Source organism: Poecilia latipinna, unplaced genomic scaffold (assembly GCF_001443285.1).
Source record: "Poecilia latipinna isolate Pla-1442-1.1 unplaced genomic scaffold, P_latipinna-1.0 Scaffold88, whole genome shotgun sequence".
NCBI lineage: Eukaryota > Metazoa > Chordata > Actinopteri > Cyprinodontiformes > Poeciliidae > Poecilia > Poecilia latipinna.
The window spans coordinates 221936-242749 of NW_015112704.1; the positions used below are offsets into that span (position 1 = coordinate 221936).

Sequence of the window (20814 nt, forward strand, 5' to 3'; positions counted from 1 at the left end):
AAACTAATCAGACTCACCTGTGTGTATCACCGTCATATTCACTCAAATTACTCTGCCCACCTGGTTTACAAGATAAAGCATAAAAAAGTCAGAAATAATTACTAAAGAAATTAGTCAGCTTATAGAAAATTTTGCCAAGTCGTGCCAACCTGTCTGAAGAAATGTGTTGAAGTCATCATAACAGGCTTCAGACACCAACATGACACACTGACAAAGAAAAAACATTTTGGCAGTTTTTAAATGTGCCACAGGCACAAAACACCAGAGTCAAATGGCTCAATTGCCTTCTCTTTGTGTAGATATGTTCTCCAGAGTCCTGCTAATCACCTAATTATTGTATTCAGGTGTGGTGCAGCAATGGCACATCTAAATGTTGCAGGACAATGGTCCTCCAGGACTGGAGTTTGACACCTGTGGCATAGATCAAGCCAACGGTCCAGCACAGCCACTCCCTCATTTTGCAGTCTACAGCCAAAAACTTAAAGAAAACGGCCCCGCAGCTAAATAATATTAACTCAAATGGCCTCCAGATTTTCCTGACAGTTTTAATGTTTGGTTAAGATAATAAATAGTCATATTTACCGTGATATCCAAACAAATAAACGTACGTTAAGTGAACTATGTATATGAATCGATACTCTTGTATAAACGGAAAAATAATGCCTCCATGAAAAATAGTCAAAAACATGATCATTTTAACATGGAACTTACCTTGTTATAATAATCTGCAGACAAGTCGTGATACTGCTGCCTCCGCTCCTCAGGTAAACATGTGATGCAGTAGCGGAACAAGACGGCACCGGGTGGAGCTAATGACCGGGCCCAAATAATAAAGCTCATGATAATTTAACTTTACAACATGGACATGCCCGCAACAGCGGAGCTAACAAGTTTCATCACCAGAGAGTGCAACTTTGTTATTCTGAAATTCATCTTATATGAAGTACAACAACATGGTCCATGTTGATGAAAGGTTCCAGTGACACGTTGTGTTCAGGTATCGACTATTCAGCAAACATATGGAAACAGTCGGCTTTGGCTTGGAAGTCTGTTGGCAGTTTATGTCACTACCGCAGCTGGTTAAGCAGAGCAGAGTGGTGCAGAGACACCTGTAGTAAATCCAGTCATAGAGAGACCATTATGTTTATTGAAACCATTGCGCCAAGGAGGCCCACCTGCAAAGTCATTTTTATTCACCTCCATGGCTGTTACCAGGACTTGGAGACACAATGGGCTGCCCTCTGTGGCGTCATTCCTCCAGCTTTGGCCCTCTTCCTTTTTAGCTTTCCTCGCAGCTAATGTCTAATCCTTGGTTCATGTTTGTCATTGTGAATTAACATTTAACACATCAGTCAAAAAATGTGTCATGGAGAGGATAAAACACACATGTATAAGTCGCTCTGGACGATAAGTTGCAGAACAAGCCAAACTAAAAAAGACTGTTACTTATAGTCTGATAAATATGGTATTTAGCCCTGAACATTTTACTGAAGTATGTGCAGATCCAACAAGAAGCATTTATTCCCTGTTCATTCTCCATATTCTCCTCAAAGTCCAAAAAATATTCCTCAGACCTTTGGGCTCTCTAGAATACCTTAGTTTATGAATGTTGCTATTTGTCCTCTGTGTTCAAGTGTTGCCTTGTAATGGACTGGTGATCTGCAAGCGGAGAATATGAAGGAATTGACAGAAATAATTTTATCTTCATGTTCAGAGTTACAGACACTGAATCCATCATTACCTCTGTATCATTATTCTGATTCATTTTATGCTGGCTTGTTGACTTAAAAGGACTGCAAGAAATTGCAGTACAAATGTCTGAATAATACATTAAGACAATATGGCTAATGAACAGAGAACTGTCTGTACCGTTTTTTAGAATATCCTGGGTCTTTAGGGATGTTTGTATGCATGTGTGCATGCTTGCATGAATGTATGCCAGAAGGACATCACAGAAATGTATAAATATTTATGATCATAAGAACACAGTAAAATAAATTGGAACATAGCCTCACAGAAATGCTTTTAGCAACCACTCAAGTAATGCTTGCGATAAAAACAAATAAACAGAAGGACATTTTCAGAACAAATGTATTGCAATAAATCCATTTCTTTTCTTCATAATTGCTCAGACTTGCTTTATTATTTACCATCTTGTGGAAGGTGAAGTGGAATTTAAATTTATGTTGTATTTTTTTTATTTTGTCTGAACAAAAATAAAAATATATTAGTTGAACACAGTCCACAGTGTGTTTCATGAAAAAGCATTCACAAGACTATTCAAAGTAATCACCCTCCCCTTTTTATTACTTTTAAATATTTCAGCTCATTGAACAAATTTTTAAACCAGACAAAGATAATTAAGATTAAGGGAAAAATACTATCTAGACCAGCTTGGCTTATTATGAAAAAAAAAATTGCTCACTAAAGCAAATAACTGTTTGTGACACTCTTGGCAGCAACACCGCCCATCAAGCTGAAGTGTTAACTGGAAATTAGTCTTTTACTTCACTCTGGAGGAATTTTGGCTTAGTCCTCTTTGCAGATATGTGTTAATTTAGCCACATAGAGGAACTTTACAGCACGTCACAGCATTTTAATCTGATTTTTGTCAAGACTTTCACTAGGCCACTTCAAAACATTGTGCTTTGAGTCATTGTCCAGTTCTAGAACCAAAAGACCGCATGTATAAACTGATAGCTGGACATTTTCCTTCCAGATATCAAATGCATGATTAGAGCATATAAATTATCTAGGTCATGCAGAAGGAAAGTATTCACAAATTATACCACAACTGCTATGCTTGACTGTAGGTATCACAGCATATATCTTTCTGATATGCTGTCCTGATTTTATGCCAAATATGACAAATTCTTCTTCCAAAAAGTTCTTCCTTTGACTCATCAGTTAGTAGTAGGGATGCTCCAATCAGGTTTTCTGCTGCTGATACCGATCAAACAGAGGCTGATTTCTGCCGATCACCAATCTTTGCCGATCACCTGGATTGACTGTTAAATTTTTGCTTTAGGTATAAATGCTATGTGATCTGATAAAATTTAAAAAATGATCTTGCAATAAATTCACCTAATTTAGGCATAAAACATGCAAAATACTGGAAGGCACAATACAGCAGCTATTCAGTCAAAAGAACAACTGAAAAACCTGCAATCAGTAAAATAATATTTAACAGTAAGGTTCTCAGTACCATAAATTATACATGAGTCAAATAAATCTGCCTATATCAAATAATGTCAAGCAAAAAAGGAAACATTCATTCAAAGTCAAACGCAGCCTGCATCAAAATAAACAATCCTTCCTGATAGCTTGGCTAGCTGAGTAATGCTGGTTCTGATTGGTTGTTTTTGACCGAGCTGAGTAATTCTGCAGAACACAGGAGGAGGCAGAGGAGATCGATTATTTTTTCAGAGATTATCTGTATTGGACAGCGAAAGTTTTAATATACATCTAAAATCTTTTCTTGTTTTAAGATACATGCTGCAGCTTTAAGCAGAGGTTCGGTGTGAGAGTTCACTGCAGGTGGAGCAGAAACGGCGCTACGTCTGTGAAATATTATTACTACCAGCAGCGCGTGCGGAGGTTCAACAACGAGAACAGAACCAGCGTCTTACACCACTAGCTCGAAGACTTAAATTATTTTTCAGGTTAATTTGTTTAGCTTTCTGACCGCGATGCTAATCCGGGTGAGTTTTGGTAGTTGTGCGCTACTATCTGGCCGCTCCAGATGTCCTATTTCCTGCGTTGAGCCTCGATGTAGCCAAACTCCGTCAAGTGCTTGTTTTTTAAATGTCACTTTAGATTCGTTGTGTTGATGCATTTTGACGTGCTTCACCCCCGAGGTAATTTTCCACCGCAACACGCAAACTTCTCCATTTACTCTGAGAGCGTTCAAGTTCCACACCACATTGCTTAGGATTTACCCCTGCGCGTTTTGAAAAGTGCGAAGAGAAGAGGAGACAGCTGCACATGCAGGCTGCGAATGAGATACAGGTGAGACCGTGATCGGCAATCACCGATCATACACTTTTTCACGGGAAATAGGCTGATTATGATTGGCGGCCGATCGATCGGCACACCTCTAGTCAATAGAATAATTCCCAAAACTCTTGGTGATCAAGATGTTTTTTTGTGATTGTGACCAGGATCTTTCTGTTCTTTTGTCAATGACAACTAATACAGTGTTGTGAGAATAGGTGTTCTGTCTATCTGTCATACATCGTCAATCCAGCATACCTCGTGGTAATGTGCATGTGCACATCGATGTTACGCTTCTTATAAATCCGTCATACCTGTAGAAGTTTCATTTTGTGTGTTTTATTTCTCTGAAATTTATGGTAAATAAAAACAATTAAAATAAGAAAAATCTAGTTATTTCCATGCAGTGTCCAGAAAGAGGTGTTGTTCTGCTTATTGCCTAACAGATTCGGTCAGCATTCAGCATTATTCATGCTTTTTTTTAAGACATATTCCGTGCAGTTTTCTAAAGAAATATTGAAATATTAAAAAGGTACATTAGCTATAGGGACAAAATATCCCGACCAAATTTGTAGTCAAACAGTATTTTTAGAAATAGTGACACTGAACGGGACTAATGTCTTGTTTACAGTTTGGTAACGATATTGGAAACAGCAAAAGTCTTTTATGTTAATGTGTTTGATTAACATAGCAGCTTAATTAAATAAAATTTACTGTAAACGTCTGAGAAACAAAACACACAGGTATGACGGATTTATAAGAAATCTGCTGAGTAAGCAGTATGTGACATAACATCGATGTGCGCATGCGCATTACCTTAAAGTATGCTGGATTAACAGGTTTGACAGATTGTCAGAACACCTGTTGTAAGGTGTGAGATCGTTCCAGGTGCACGCAGACAACAGATCATGAAAGGCCTGGGAGAAAAATAGTTAACCCTGTGTGTTTTATACTTACTGAGTGTGAAAACAGTCAATCCTGTGTGTTACGCTTCACTTTCAATTTGATGGGTATTAAAATAAATGGATGGATGGATGGATAAAATAAAGTTAATCTTGGTGGCATTATTCCAAATTACAGATGATTATCAAAGGGGTTGGTTTTTAGTTTTTGTTTGAATCTTGTAGCCGAAAAGCACATTAGAGGAAGTATAAAAACAGGATGTTGGGGCTAGAGAGGGTCTGAACAGAGCAGGTGGAAGAACAAAGAAGGGAAGCCAATAGAGGAAGTAAGAGCAGATGGTCGGTTGAGAGGTAACGAAGAAGAAGTAAGTTGAATGTGAAACTAGCCATTGGACGGTGGGGAATAACCGCCACCAAAGGTTCCAGGAGTCACGTTGATCATCTAGGTACAGGAACATTTAAGTTTTCACATGACCCTTCTGCAATACACACTCATGTAGAAAAAAGGTATAGAATGCACCACGAGGAGAAGAATGGGGTTCTTTGTCTCCAGTGTGAAATTGAGCCAACTTGAAGCAGACAGAAGACCAGCAGAAGACCCCACCCGAGAACCACGGAGAAGCAAAGACTTCATACTGCCATAGTGGGACAAGATCCATCAGTCCTCAATCCTGGTTCTTAATTCGACCACCGCTCCTCGCTCGCCACCCAAGGATCTCAAAGTGTGGCGACAGACTTGGGAATGGACAAAGGTCACAAAGTGATGAAGAGCTGAGTGTCTGGAAGACAATGAACAGATTACTTTGATTCCATTCAGATGAGAATTTTACTGTATTAAGGCAAGACTCCAACCAAGGATATTAAATATTTCTGTTGCCAAGATCCTTCCTCAACCGGGTGTGAGTTGATCTGCTCCCCAAAGCCTCGCTCAGTGATTTAATGACATAGTTTAGGGCAGTGGTTCCCAAACTTTTTTTTCTGCGCCCCCCCAGTGGTTTCCAAACATTTTCTGCGCCGCCCCCCACTATGGATTACAAATGGCTGTCTGGTTGAAACGATGCGTGTGACGGTGGGCATAGACTTTTTGGGGGGCAAAATGAATGTACGTAGCTGAAAATAGACACCAACATCGGTAGCCTACAAGGTACTTGTTAAGCTTAAGGTTCTGTATTGATATTAGCTAGTCATCTTTTAGCTAACATTACCTGCATCCACCAGCTTTACTCAACTCAGTCGGTTAGTTTGGAGGGAAAAACTGTGAAAAGTGAAAAGTTCTTTGTGTTTTGCTGGTTTGCTGCCGTGATTCTAACACAAACCTACGTAGCTCCGCCCAGCTGCAGCAGGTCTCCTGGCGGCTCGGAAAAACAGGTTACAACATGTTAACAACGGATTAAACAGTTTTAACTGATAAAAGTGACAGAGGACACAAATATGGNAACTTACCTTGTTATAATAAGCTCCAGACAAGACGCCATACTGCTGCCTCCGCTCCTCAGGCAAACATGTGACGCAGTAGCGAAACAAGACGGCGTGGGCCGGGGGGCGGGGCTAATTACCGGGCCCAAATAACAAAGCTCATGATAATTTAAATTTACAACATGGACATGCCCGCAACAGCGCCCGCTGTTGCGGCATAGAGACATAGAGAGAGCGACTCTATGTCAGAGTCGCTCTCTCTGACTATGTCAGAGAGAGCGACTATGTCATTTTGAAATCCACATGAAGTTCAACAAACCAAGAGAAGAGCAGAAACACCAGGCTACTGGTCACTAATGATGAAACAACACAAATTCAAAACATGTTAACATAGTTTGTAGAAATGCTCTAGCTAGTTTGCCATTTGTTGCCAAGTGACTGATGATGACGTTGGTGACAAGCTTTACCCAGAATGCACCTGGAGACAATAAGGCCGATTCATTCATTTGTGTCATAAAGTTAAATATAAGAGTGAAAATAAAGCAAGTCATGTGACACAACATTTTATTCAATATTTTACACTCACTATGTCACTAAAATCAGTCAGTCTGGTAAGGTTTTGAGTCAACAATGGAGCACTCGGTAACACTTTATTTGAAGGGGGTTGAATAAGACTGACATGACACTGTCATAAACACATGTCATGAACATGAATAAGCCTTCATGAATATTTATGACTGTTGTCATAAAGCGACATTCGGTAAATTATGACACTTTTAATACAAAGTTCACATTATTCAAAATGTATTTGTTATAACAACTTGACATTAACCAGGAAATCATTACTGTTTAAACTTTACTTTTAATAACATAAAGTTACCTAATTTTTAAAGTGCAGTCAGTAATACTTTTATAACAAATTTATATCAGTGATGATTTCTTGGTTCATGTCAAGTTGACAAAACAAAGAGGAACGGTAACCAAACTGCAGGGTGTTAACCCGTCCACCTGGCTCTGAAAGGGGGAGAGGGTGTTTGGGTCCAGCACTGGCACAGCAGGGTCAAGTCTGAAGAAGATATAACTGGCAGCTAACAGGATTGGATGTGCAGATTTTCAACAGATTATCACCCCAAAGCTGAGGGGGAGGGGGCAGCACGCCCTGCAGCCGGGGAAGGCAGAGGGTAAAATATTGGCAGTGTGGGGAAGCCGGCACGGCCCGTTGGATCCATTGATCCATCGTTCTGATCGGGCGCTGAGCCAGACCCCCAGCTGGGTTCGTCACGCTCCGTTTCCTAAAACAAAAGATTTAAACGTCCAGTTGACAGACCGACTGTTTGCATTTTAAAAGCAGCAGCAGCAGCATTAAGCTTTTATTTGTTTGTTTTGAAATTGTATTTCTCTATCTTAATTAACATATTACTGACTAAAAGAAAAAGTTTTAAAAAGTAACTAAAAAAATTTCAATTTAGTTTAACTTCTATTTTATTCTTGATATAATTGTACTCATACTTTACTTTTTAATGCATTCAATTTGTTTTTATTATTAATGATCCCTTTTGTTCTAATTTACAATAATCATTATTATTTATTCATAAAAGTAGAAATGAAGTTCCACTGACACTGACTGAAATAGTTTGAATAATTATAGTAATCACAGTTTATTTATATTTTTTGATGCTCTAAATAAATATTTCATTAAATTCCACCCGTTTCTTCCATGGAGTCCATAAAATTAAACAATTAGATGACCTGATGATGTAACTACAAAATCATCCTGAAAATATGCAGTGGTATAAATGAGCAAAACACAATTTGAATGTTTACTTATTTGTTGAAATTGTTCTGCGATGCAGGTAATTTTCCACTTCAAGTCAAAACTTTCCAATATTAAAAAATTTACCAAAAAAAAAGTAAAACGACTAAATATAGAAAATACAAGCTAAAAGCAAAAACACAGGACAGAAACATTTCTGACAACATAGCTGAAATGAGTGTTAAAGTTTTTGCACTTCAGGGCTTCCATAGTTTTAGTCATTTTTTGACTTTCCTGTGATTTTCTGTCCCAGTCTTTAGTTTTGACGTTGCAGTTTGCTTTGGTCAGAGGTCTGGAAACTTTTTAATAACCTCAGAATTACTTCCTGTCCAATCCCATGAAATATTAACATGTTTCCACATTAACTTCAACAAATGCGTGCGGAAAGCCTGTTACTGGTTGATTTATGAGAGCTCGGGGCTGTTCTTGTTTGGTTCATGTTGTCCTGCCCAATGAGTCTACGCTTGTGCTTTAAACGCGTTGTCACAAATTTGTCTGGATTTGCATGCGAGTCTCAAAGCGAGGTCGTCTCATGTGTGCCTGAGGATGAGGCGGGAGGCATTTCTGACGTGCCTCACCTGTTCCTGACGTGCCTGTCGGACGGCTTCCCAACAGGTGTTCAGATGTTTCCTGCCACCTGGACTTTATTCTGTTTTCAGCCCTTTTTTATTGCTGAGAACTTAAAGAGTTCAGGTTAAAATCCATCATTTCCATTTGACATGACGGCATCGCTCTGGAATCTGCCTGCCTTGTAATTTACCAATCATTTCTGACCATATGATGGAAAATATTCCACTCTCGGCTCTTCCAAGCCACAATTATTGCCCTTAATTTATAATATTACATTTCTGTTATTTTCCATTAATCTTGTTGAAGCTTTGACAAGCGGCCATTCTCATTTGCTAAAAATGATTTACCCAAACAGACCAGATTAGAGTTATCGTCCCTCTTTTCTGACAAATGAGGCATCCTTAAATTGCCAAAGGATGCATTACTAAAACATAAACTCCTATTACGCAGACATTGTTCCATATATCCAACCCAAATTACTTGACTGGAATTGTGTAATGGTTTATAATCATAAAACTAGTGGCTTCAGTCCCTCATCATTAAAACATTAGTCAGAATATTTGCTTGCACAATATTTCGAAACAGTTTTTTATCTCACGACTGAAGCTTTGACAGTAAACAATTAGTCAGTGACAGGAATGCGTTGGGGTTTTCACGCCATTGTCCCTTTGGCACTCTCCAAACAGCTGATCTGTGGTGAGAAGGCACTGCCGGTGAGCTCATACATTCCTCGAAGAGGCTGGGTCAGGTGCTTGTTGAAGGATGAGTTTGTAATCTCATTTTGAGTGAGAACACCACCTGTCAGTCAGCATCCATAAATTAGTTCGATAGTCATCAGCTGAAAAGCCTGTTGAGGGTAAAGTCTTGGTAGGTTGAATGGATGTGGAAGTGGGATGAAGGTGTTGGAAGATCCTGAGCTTCGTGTTGCATAATGATCTACGTAAATGTAGCATGTACAGGTTGACTGGTTCATGCTACATGCTACAGGTGCTAAACCCATGCAGTTCCTTCACTATTTGCATTGGGGGGCAATAAGAAAACGCAATTTCCTCAAAATTTCTGGTTTTGCACAGCTAAAGGTAGCAACCTTGCCATACTTAGCAACAAGTGGGGGTGTTTACTCAACATGCTGGGGTTACTCCATGTGTATGAAAGCAATATAAGAACTATTCAAGGTAGCAATCACAGATAAATACATGATTTTTAAAATATATGTTTATTTTGAAACCCCTTTTCTACTGCCTCCCTGGGCAGTAGAAAAGGGGCTACTGCCCATAAAAACCTTGAACTTTCAAACAAGAATATAGTCCACTGAAAAATTTTCATACAACATTCTAACTTAGCAAAAAAGTACAAAATATGTGTCCTTAATTACATTTTTTGTGCTGTGGGCATTTTGTATGTCACAGGAAATATAAAATGGAGAAGGAAACATTGAAAAATATATATGCAAACTTTAATTTTTTTCAAATGTCCTATAGAGATTAACTGAGCCAAGCTGTACATACCTTCTGTACATTCATTGGACGGAATGTTGCACTTTTGTCATACAAAACTTGTACAAATTCAGCCAGATGTCGATCAAATAACAAGTAATCATTTGTTTCTAATATGGTCAAATTGACTTGATGCCATAATCCCGATGCGCCAACATATCTAAGGAACAGATGGCATCGGTTTGCGAGCTTTGCACCAATCTCTCGTACTGAGTCAGCGTTTGTTCAGACCAGAAGTAAACAGTGGTTTCCATGTGGCGTTTTGGGTCATTTCCATTGATTCCACTGGGAAGGCCAACTGTATGGTGTCTGTATTTCAGAGGTCTAGTTCTCCCTGCTGCATGACTTGGCCTTTGAGGTGCCAAAGCACTTTGTCTACCTCAACATTGTGAGAGTAATTATAAGTCTGTAGGGTTGAACTTTGGGAGACATCCTCCGAGGAAGAAAAATCTCCACAGTGAGAACAGGAACTTCTCCAATCAAGCAGACAGAAATAAACCCAGATTAGAGGATAGTTGTGGGAGAAACATGGCACAGTTTCCATAACAGCTTCCACGTTTTCCAGTCTGAACGAGAAAACTATCATTATCCATTGTGTTGTCTTGGACAGACCTCAGTGGGAGACAGAAACCCAGCAATCTGACATTCAGATTTAATTCATGGGGTGTCAGCGAGGAAGCTGGTGAGCAGAGGTTCTGATTCGACCTGGAGCCAAAGAATCATTCAGGAACTGCTGTGACTCTTTGGAAACGTGGCAAGCAGAGGTTTAGGTTTATTTAAAGACATCCAAATTCCAAATTGTAATCCAATCAGGGTAAAAGAACTATCTAAACCGATCTAGACCTGTGGGGCTGCATCTTGTACTGACCACAGTTTTGAAAAACTGAGTCAGTTTTACTCGACGGGTCAGTGGAACCAAGAAAGTCCCCAAATAAAACTCAACTGACAACAAGAAGGAGACGATGTATTCTCACACTGCAATGAATAGATTTCAGGTCATTTAGGACACGTGAAACAGCAGAGAACCTTCTGAGAAGTTGTGTTCCACACAAACTCCAAGAGATCATCAATGATTGATCCAGGAGGTCAACAAAACCAAGATCAACGTCTAAAGCTCTTCAAGCTTGAACTGTCTCAGTTATAGAGCCAGAATAACTGCCGAACAAACACAATGACCCGTTTCAGGACTTTATCTAAGACCTTCTGTGGACTGGTGAAAACGGTGTTCATAATGTTACATCTGGCATAGAGCTAACAGTTAAACATAGTGGTGATAACATGATAGTCGGGTCTGCACAGATTACACTTCCTCCTTCTGATTAGCTTGTTAACTGTTGGTGTTACCAAGCAGAGGCAGAGATGGCATACATGAATCCCTTCTGGCCCTGGATCTCTGCTTTGGACTCTCCATGAGAAGCTAGCAGGTGTTTTTGGGTCTTCTGTCCATGTTCCAGACTAGGAAGGAAGAGGAAAGTAATAGTTGGGTGGACATAGAGTAACGTGCTAGTGACTAATACAAGGTATTTCCTCTAGTTTTCTTCCTTGATTGATTGAACTAAACTCTCTCTAAGCTGCTAAATCCTTCCTTTCCTTGAAAAGCATCTGCTAAGAGCCTGCCCTTTACTGATTGAAGACAGACAAAAGGAAAACCATCAACAAAGAGTCAACTTCTCAAACATGTTAATGTTTTATACCTTAAAGTGTGTGCACAACCGCCACACTGTACACAAACACCTTAGATCTACTACACACATGCTGTTTGCTCCAGGTGACTTAATGCGACTTGACTTGGTGGTTAAATATTAACAGGAGCTGATGTGGCCCTCAGTCAGGAGAGACACGAATTCATGCAAGGCACTTTGCTGCACTGCTGCATCATCGTTCCAACACACACGTGTAACGCTGTCGAATGCAAACACATACAGACTCACACACATACACACACAGCCAGTGGCAGGCAGCAGCTGAGACTCAGCAAGGCAGCTGGGGCAGAAGAGGGGAACCAAGCGGAAGAAGAGGAGGGCAACAGAGCGAAGGATAGAGGATGAGCCAGTTGGCGGAGCACGGCGTTGGTCGGATCCGAAGTGTTCCTCTTCTGGAGCTTCTGGCGGTGAGTGTTGGTTTTCAGATCCGTCCGACCCTCAGCAACGCCAGGGAGATATCTGGGAGAGCACATCCAGAGCAGGACTCACTGGGGCAATGATGTTCTATGTTATAACGTTAGAGGAGGAGAGGGTTGTAATCCATCAGCTGAAGTTTGATTGATGACGGTGAGATTTCCTTAGAGGAGCTAACTTTGTTTTAAACCTGTCACTGGATTCTGGATGGTCTAGTTCTGTAAGTGTGTCAGTGTTTCTCACCGTTCTGTGACTGTGCATCTCGAGCGTTGCCATCCCATATGTAGGTCACTATCCGACAAGCTGTGGCTGCTTCTAATTAGACGTGAGAAAAGACTCGCTTCGTGTTTCTGAAGCAGTTCCAGGCGGTCTGGATCAGGGGTCCGGCCCACCATCTGTACAGGTTTCCCTCCCCGCTGTGAACGAGACGCTTCGCGACATGTGATGCTTTATGACGAGGTTACTATGCGTGGCAACAGCCAGATCTAAAAATATAATGGCTGTGGTTGTTGTGCTTTTTCAGCTGCTTCGGTTGAACTTTTCTCTTCGATTTGGATCTTCATTCAGTGGTGTTTTGTGTGTTTTTGCCTCTGCCATCACGTGGACGCAATTAAACAGACAAATGTCTCTGCTGGGTTCCGAAACGGCATACATCCTTTATGTAATTACATTAACAGGAGCTGGATAGTGACTAATGGGTTGTGGAGGAGGAGAAGGGGTGCGAAACACAACATGCATGGTTGCATTTTTCCATCCAGTTTCACCCTCTCGCTCATCCCCAAGCGCAAATCTCTCCCTCCAAACCAACACGGCTTACTTTTCTTTTTTAATTTTCTATCCAGAGAGAACTTCTGAGGTTTATGACCTTTTGTGTGTCCTAATCTGGGATCAACTGTGGTTTAAAGGTTTGCTTGGTGGCATTGTCCACATTAAACCTGCATTCAAACCTTTTATTGGCCAGAAGAAAAAGTCCTAAACATACGTTTACTCTCGCATTTGATCCTTCCATTTAGGATCTGAATGATCAGATTCACACAGAATCAGAATTATATATTCAGGCTCTACTGAGTAAGAGTAGCCGACATCTTTTTATTATAAGTTGATGACTCAATAAGGGCCAAGAATATCTTAACTCGGCAAGACCAAACCCTCAAATGTGTTTGACTGGTACTCGGAAGAATGGGAAAGTCCAAGGATCTTTGTGAAGGTACAGATTATCAGATCATATGTTTTAACAATTACACCTAAATATAAGTTATTTAGATGTGCCTCTACTTTCTAAATGTCTGTAAAAAGGTCAGAAATTTCTCTCTCAGGGTGCATTCCCAGCAGCCCTGTTCAGTCTGCTTTAACCCAACTCCAGTCCTTCCATTTAGAAAGTCTGTTTTGTTTGGGGACGAGTGAATGTGTAATCAAACCAAAAAAAGTGAAGTCCAGTCCGCCTACAAACCTCGGTTTTGGTTTAGTTGAACTGAACTCTGGTGCGATTCAAAAGCATATGTGAATTCCACGCAGACTACAGCGCAGGGTAAATACAAGTGTAGGATTAGTGGGCGAAATGGCTCGTGGTCTTTAGCCAAAGACAAAAGAGAAATCCTCCAACCACTACAATCTGACTCCACTCCATTTTTTCCTCAAATGGTGAAGTAGGAAGTTGGGTTCTGTTGTCTTCAGAAGATTTTGTGTCGTTTCCTTCAGGAGATGATGGGGTCTGAATAACGTTGTCTGTCTTCCCAGAGATGAGATAAATGTCTTTCGAGAGTGTTATTTTTTCTTTTTTTTTTTTTGGTTAAATGAGACAAAGATTGATCTGTTTAATTTCAACAACTAGAGGAATGTAGGGAGGTCTCAAGATTAGGCTTTCAACCCTATCAGCACTGTACCAGCTGCCAAGCATGGCAGAGGTATAGAATAACGACAAAAGGGGACTGTCTTCAAATTCCTTAACATCTATTGGAGTTCACATCCATATTGAATTTGGATCCGATAAATCAGGCTAACATTATACTTCTGGAAAGTCCTACCCAAACCCAGAACTCAGCCTTCCTGAAAAGATGTTAACTTAGCTTAATATCAAAGACAAACAGTTCAAATAAAGCCTTCCCATTTGTCCAGGAGCAGTGGTTCAACATTCTACCAGAACTATGCCAGAAAAAAAAAAAAAAAAACACATTATAAAATGCTGACTTGAAAACTTGCTTGATTGTGATTTAAAAATTTTGAATAGGCTCACATTTTGCCTTAATTTCCACATACTGGGATTATAATACCGGTTACGTAATGGAAATTATATGTTGTGTACAAACATGGATCCTCAAGACCTCAGAAAGTATCTCTGGGACAGAACGCCTGTGTCAAATTACTTTTCTCAATAGAGCTCAGTGTCTGAATCAGGAAGAAGGATATGAATTTGGACTGAGCCGCAGAGTTCTGGTGCCACATTGCTTTGGACTCAAAAAGAAGACGAGCGACTTGCCAGCTGCAGAACATTAAAACTAATTATGGATGGTGGCGAGACGACTGGAGGCCGAGCTTACACAGCAAAGGAAAGCAAGAAATCTCTAGAAAAATATTTTCCTTTTTCTTTGTGAAGTCTAATTACAGTCACAGACTGATTGATGATTATAATTGGTTGTTTGCATAAAACAGAAATGTTTTGATTTCAACTCCAAAAATGTTGTGTTGAGATATTTAAAGTCTTCTCAGCCAGTATGGTCGGACCAACTTTTTCATTTTTCCCTTTCATTTCTGGGGAAAGATGAGTTATTATGATGGACAAATCCCAAGATATTAGAATCCCTTGCCAAGATACTACGAATGAAGACACATTTATAGCAATAAGGAAACCAGAATGGGAAACATGAAGACAAACAACTACAGAGACAAAAAGAGACAGAATTAATGTGACTTTCTACAAAGGTTCCCAACAAAAAAAACCCTAACAGTGATAATGATATATTGCCTAATATGTCAAATAGACTCTCAAATATTCTGTAACAGCTCAACATAAGGCTGCCTTTGAGTTATTATTCTTATTTTTACCAGAACAGTCTTTAAATATTTGTGAAACTCAGTTATGTTTTTCATTCTGGCTTTCAAAAGTTATAAAGTAGAACCCCAATTGGTTGAAGTAGGGAGTCATTACTAAGACCGTTAAACAAAAAACATAATTTTTAAAAATATATTATTTCTATGAAAGACTTTAACTGCCAGGGTTGACTTTCCTAGTTAGCTGTAGCAACCTGTCCTATGTAGCCTGGTCTAGCTTTCCTAGCCATCAAGAGCGAGTTAATTAGCCAGGGTTGGTTTTTCTAGCTAGCAAGAGTGAGCTTTCTTAGCTAGTCAGGATTAGCTTTCCTAGCTCTGGCTGTTTCAGTATATTCCTTTTCTTTCTTATTGCCTATATCTATAAAAACAATTCTTGTGGAAAATAAACTTTGAGGAAAAGTTTTCAATTAATTATCTCTCCCTGTCTATTCACCATTCAGTATTTGGTGTTTGATCTATTAAAATAGTTAGCTATATTTTTAGAGGAAGCCCCAAGGTGGTTCTCCAGCTATGGGGATCCATAATCTTTATTCAAGCAACAGTTAATTTTTGTATCAGTTTTCTTAAAGTCACACATTTTTTTACATATTCAGAAATGGAAATCAATTACTAATCTTCATTGCTTAATGTAGAAAAAACAACAAATGGCTTCTTTGACAGGGAGCATACACGCTTCTAATGAGCCACAATTACAGCTATGAAAATGTAAATGAAGCTAATTGAGTTTCTTTCTTTTAACTGTCACTTTTCATCATTTTCTGGTCACTGAACAGGGCAGGTGTCAGTTATTTCCTGTTTGTCCCAAAGAGGCTTGCAGCAGACGTACAGGAGCTCAGTGGTCTACTGGCTCACATTACAATATGCTAATGCCCACCCCCAGAGCTGCAACCTGCACCACCCTCCTGCTCCTTCAAACACACACCATGCACACAGATACACACTGGCGCTCGCACATGCCCCCGGGACAGCCGCGGGGGGGGCCATGAAAAGGAAGCCGAGATGATTAATTAACTCTGCCCTCGTTTTGATACGGCCTTATTGGCTTTCAACACCTCGCGTTCGGCTCCGGAGCTTTGCATAGATTATCCTCCCACCGCCACAACAGACACACAACGAGCTTCCACACAGATTCAGGTCAGCTTTGTTCCCCGTACTGCTGTCAGTGGGCAAGATTTGGACCTTTTTTGTTTTATTTCATGATGTTTTAATTTTATTCATCAATTGGATGCCTAGAATATTGGAATTACTGAATATAACCTGTCTGACAACATGAAGTAGGGTAGGAGATCTCAAAAGGCAAAAACAGTTGGTGAACATAACCTTTAACACTGGAAAGAGTTGTAAAGTCTTTTGTAAAACTTTGGGACTTCATCAAACTACAGTGGAACAATGGCGATCCTTTCTACCCAAAATTACTTACAGACTTCTGGGAAAACGTTCTGAACTGAGAGCTATATAAAACACATTGTGTCACTGACACATGGTGGGAATCCACATGGTTCAAGTTGGCGCTTTAGCGTTAGCTTCCATTTATAGCTATCTCAATGTAGCACTTTAGCGTTAGCAGGACTGATGTTTATGATTAGTGCTTTAAAGTTAGTGGTGCCCACCATTGAAAAACATCTTTTGAAAGTAATTTATAAATCTTAAAATGGTTGTTACTCTACAATTAATTTGCATTGCATGTCAAATGACTTAAGAGTTTCAGATTTTGCCTCGACTCAGGACTCGAATACCTTGACTTCAGTCTCAATGTGAGACTTTCATGTTACTTGGGATATGGAAAGACTTGACACGGTATGATTGGAGGCAACAATATAGCTCTGCCACTTAAGTATCTGGATGACTTGCTGTAATTTATGTTGCAGGTGCAACTCTGGCTAAACAAAACCCTACCAAAATCAAATGTTTGAGTAGCTAGTTAAAGTTTATAGTAAATCTGATTTGGATGCTGTGGGATGACCTTATACAGATCGATAAGAGTAAGACTGAATTCTTTAAAGATATTCCTCCACAAAGACATGAAGGACTCAGTTTGGGTTGTTGTATTTGACATCAGTCATTGCCATCTTGGGATGTTTACAGTTGAATGAGCAATATGTTTTTTTTTCTTGTTCTGGAAGTAAGCATTCATATGTTTGCACCTGATGGTTCTGGCTGATCCATAAGCAAATACAGTACAAGCCTCCATGTGGGCCTTTGTTGTGGTGAGGTCTGCATGGTTTCTGGACTCCAGGTGCTCCAGCTGGTCGTATTCGTCCTCTGCTCCCCGGTTCTGCTTTCTATTCACGGCCATAAAGTGGCTGTCAGGCCTCAGCGGCGAAGCCAGACAATACAACTGACAGCACTCCTGTGTGCGTCCTAGACCTTTCATCTGCTCCCTTTCTCTGCGAGCTGATCCACGGAGTGGCGGTGAGGTTGTGTTTCATCGTCCTCTTCCTTTCTGAACAAAAGATCACCTGCCCGGCTGTGTGATGTGTCACATGGAGCCCTGAGGGGAAGCCCTCAGCTTCATGTACAACGCTGCAACTTGTGCGTCATGACAAGAGCGCTGCAGAATGAGTTTTAGGTCCTGTTCTGGTTTAATCCAATGTGACATGCTTTACAGAAACCAGCCGGTGGTTCTTTCCTCTTTCCTCCGCTGTCTCCCGAGCCAGAACTCTATGCCCTATGCTATGCAAACACCACAACAGAACGATGCAACAAAAGCAAAGAGATCCATCCAGCCTCAAACCATCGCGCTACAATGAGGCATTCTTTGCAGGGAACCATGATTCTCTCCGATGTGGTCTATGCTTGCCGTTAGAAGTGGAAGATCTGGCAGGGATTGATTTATTCTGTTGAGGTTCATTAGCCATCATGGTGACATGGTGATGGTAATAAGATATATTACCATTATTAGAGGGTAACGTTCATGTGTGATGGTGCAACATTGGAAACAATCATAGCTATCCACCAATAAGCTGTAGGCATCTTGACAGCCTCCCTCTATAGAGGGTTACCTTTCAGCTTCTAGGCTAAATACAGACCTGAGTGGTTTCAGACTTCTGTTTACAACAAATGGAGTTAAACACAGCAGACCTGACACCAACGGTATATTTAGTCATTTAATTCAACAGGACGGTTTTCTTGGAAAGCCGCAGGTTTAAAGAGTAACAAGTTCTTACATCATTGGAACATAGAAAGAGATAGACATAAGACAGGTATTATGTCATATGATATTTTTAAGACTGAAAATTAAAAATTTAGAACTTGGCCTGGAGACTTGACTTGAAACTTGCGTGGAAAGATGTGAGATTTTCTTGTCATTTGCGAAACAGTCAGTTCGTCCCACCTCTAAAGTAAACATTGTAAAAGAAAAGCCAAGGTTAGTAAGTGAATTACCTACCTGGATTTTATTACTCATCTTTGTAAACTTGCGTAAAACCCAAACCAAAACATCATGGGAACCTTTTGTTTTTATTGTTTATGTAACTTGGACAAGGGACAATGCACACATTGTAATGGTTGGACTAAAAGCCAGATTTCAGGTGAAACGTTTGGAGGGAGGCCAAGACAAGCAGGTTGCAGAGATCAAAGATGGGAAGCAGTTGTTTTAACACCTGCACCTTTTATTACGAAACCTTCCATGCTCCCACAACTTTTATCTGCTGCTGAAAACATCCTTAGTGCAACGTGAGATGAAGTCATTTCAAGACATTATTAAAAAGAAGGTAATTCATAGCTGAGCTGAAATCCTTGAGAGAATCAGCACCATCTGCATCTGAGTCTTCCTCTGGGGTGGACATGATTGAGTCTTGGTCATTTTCTCCACAACTCATCTTTACAACGCTGCGCTGCTAGCTTAGTGATCGCCGTACCTCTCATTTGATCGGCAACTGAGGGGATTTTACAAGGAGGCCTGAAGCCTCAGGTGAACCGGACTGAAAGAGTCCGCCATGTCAACGGCCAACGGTTGACCTTTGTGTGTGGCTGGGGGGAGGCCTTTGTGTGGCGGAGCCCAGAGGGCCAATCGAACGGCCCAAACATCCATCTGGCCCCAACAGCTGGAGGAGCCGATGGGCTTCCAGGCAGGAAATTATGCAGGACAAACAAGGCCCCATGATTATTTCATTACCTTCATTTCTTTGGGATTATCATCATTTTGAAGGAAATGGCTGCGATGCGATAACAGCCCAACAAAGCAGTCTATATTTACAATTTGTTTAATATTGCAGAGAGGGGATTTTTATATTTCAGAGGCATTTCCTGACTGGATTTTCCGTCTCCTCTGTCATATTCAGACTGCTGAACAGAAGCAGTCAGGAGAGGGGGATTGGAGTCTCAATTCAAACCACATGAATTAGTGCATTATTGAGTTTTTTCCACCCCCTGACCCACTTCTCTCACTGCTGCATGGCTGGGGTCCAGGATGGGCTTTATGAACAACCTGGAACGCTCTCAGGATACTCCTGGCTGGAAAATGGACTTGCTGTGTGCAGAAGAAACCGGTGGAATGAGGCAAGAGGGAAATCTCTCCAACCATTGCGAGCCTGGTTGCGTAGAAATGGCTTCATGCTTCTGCAATGGAACGATGAAAGATCCAGCACCGCTAAATACGACCAGATAGCCCTTTCTGCTTTTACAGTGTCAAAACAGAAGTAGTAATATCTGTAAAATTCACCCAAATGTCAATCAAGTGAGGTGGGTCTGATCGTAAGTCAGACTTCTTGTGTTCATATTTAAAGTTGAAAACTACTGAGACCAACATGGATGAGGATGGCAGCAAAGACCCAACATCTGCATCAACACTATCCGTTTACATGTCAACCAATTTTGTTTTTTAAAAGTCCTGTCTCCTACCATCACAAACATAAATGAATGAGCTCTAGCTCTTAACTGTGAGCTCTGACCTGATGAGACGAAGGTTGAGATTCTGAGTCTGGAATGTGGAAAAAGTCTAGAGAAACATATTTGTGTTTTCAGACTTCTTTCCTTCTTCCATTGCCTAAATGGAAGAGTATCCTCCTTTTGTTTCCTTCAGTATGTCTTTTTTTTCTTTCTGACCTTCCTTGTTCCCTTGCTTTCTTTATTTCATTCCTTCCTAGCATCCTTTTTTGTGCTTTCTTTCCTTCATTTGATGTATCCCCTCCTCCTTGCCGTCCTCTGTTATGCCATTCTGTCATTTTTATCTGGTTTCCTTCCTATCTTTCCTTCCTTGTGTCCTGACTCCCTTCCTTTCATTTATCATCTTTTTCCTTTTCTCTCATTTCTTTGCATTCATTACATCATCATCATCATCATCATCATCATCATCATCATCATCATCTCTCAGATCTGACCCATTCCTGAATTTTAATCAGGCCTCTGGTATAGAGAAAGGAACTAAGGTCAAATGTCACTTTTTTGTTAGCTTCAACCAGGTAAATGTGTTAGAATGAGTTAATTCTATATCTTTAGCTTTAGCATTAGCTTTACCA

The 20814-nt window shown here is 40.3% G+C and overlaps 1 protein-coding gene across 3 annotated transcripts in view; it reads left to right on the forward strand.

The window, feature by feature from the left end:
• LOC106940666 (nck-associated protein 5-like) overlaps window positions 1-20814 on the forward strand; it is a 138620-nt gene that overhangs the window by 19827 nt on the left and 97979 nt on the right. The window contains exon 1 of one of the 3 annotated variants that reach the window (XM_015023476.1): window positions 12081-12300. The exons of the other annotated variants lie outside the window; for them this stretch is intronic. Coding sequence (XP_014878962.1) covers window positions 12235-12300 — 66 coding nt within the window. The 5' untranslated portion in view covers window positions 12081-12234. Of the gene's footprint in view, window positions 1-12080; window positions 12301-20814 lie in introns of those variants that run through there. 3 annotated transcript variants of the gene reach the window in all.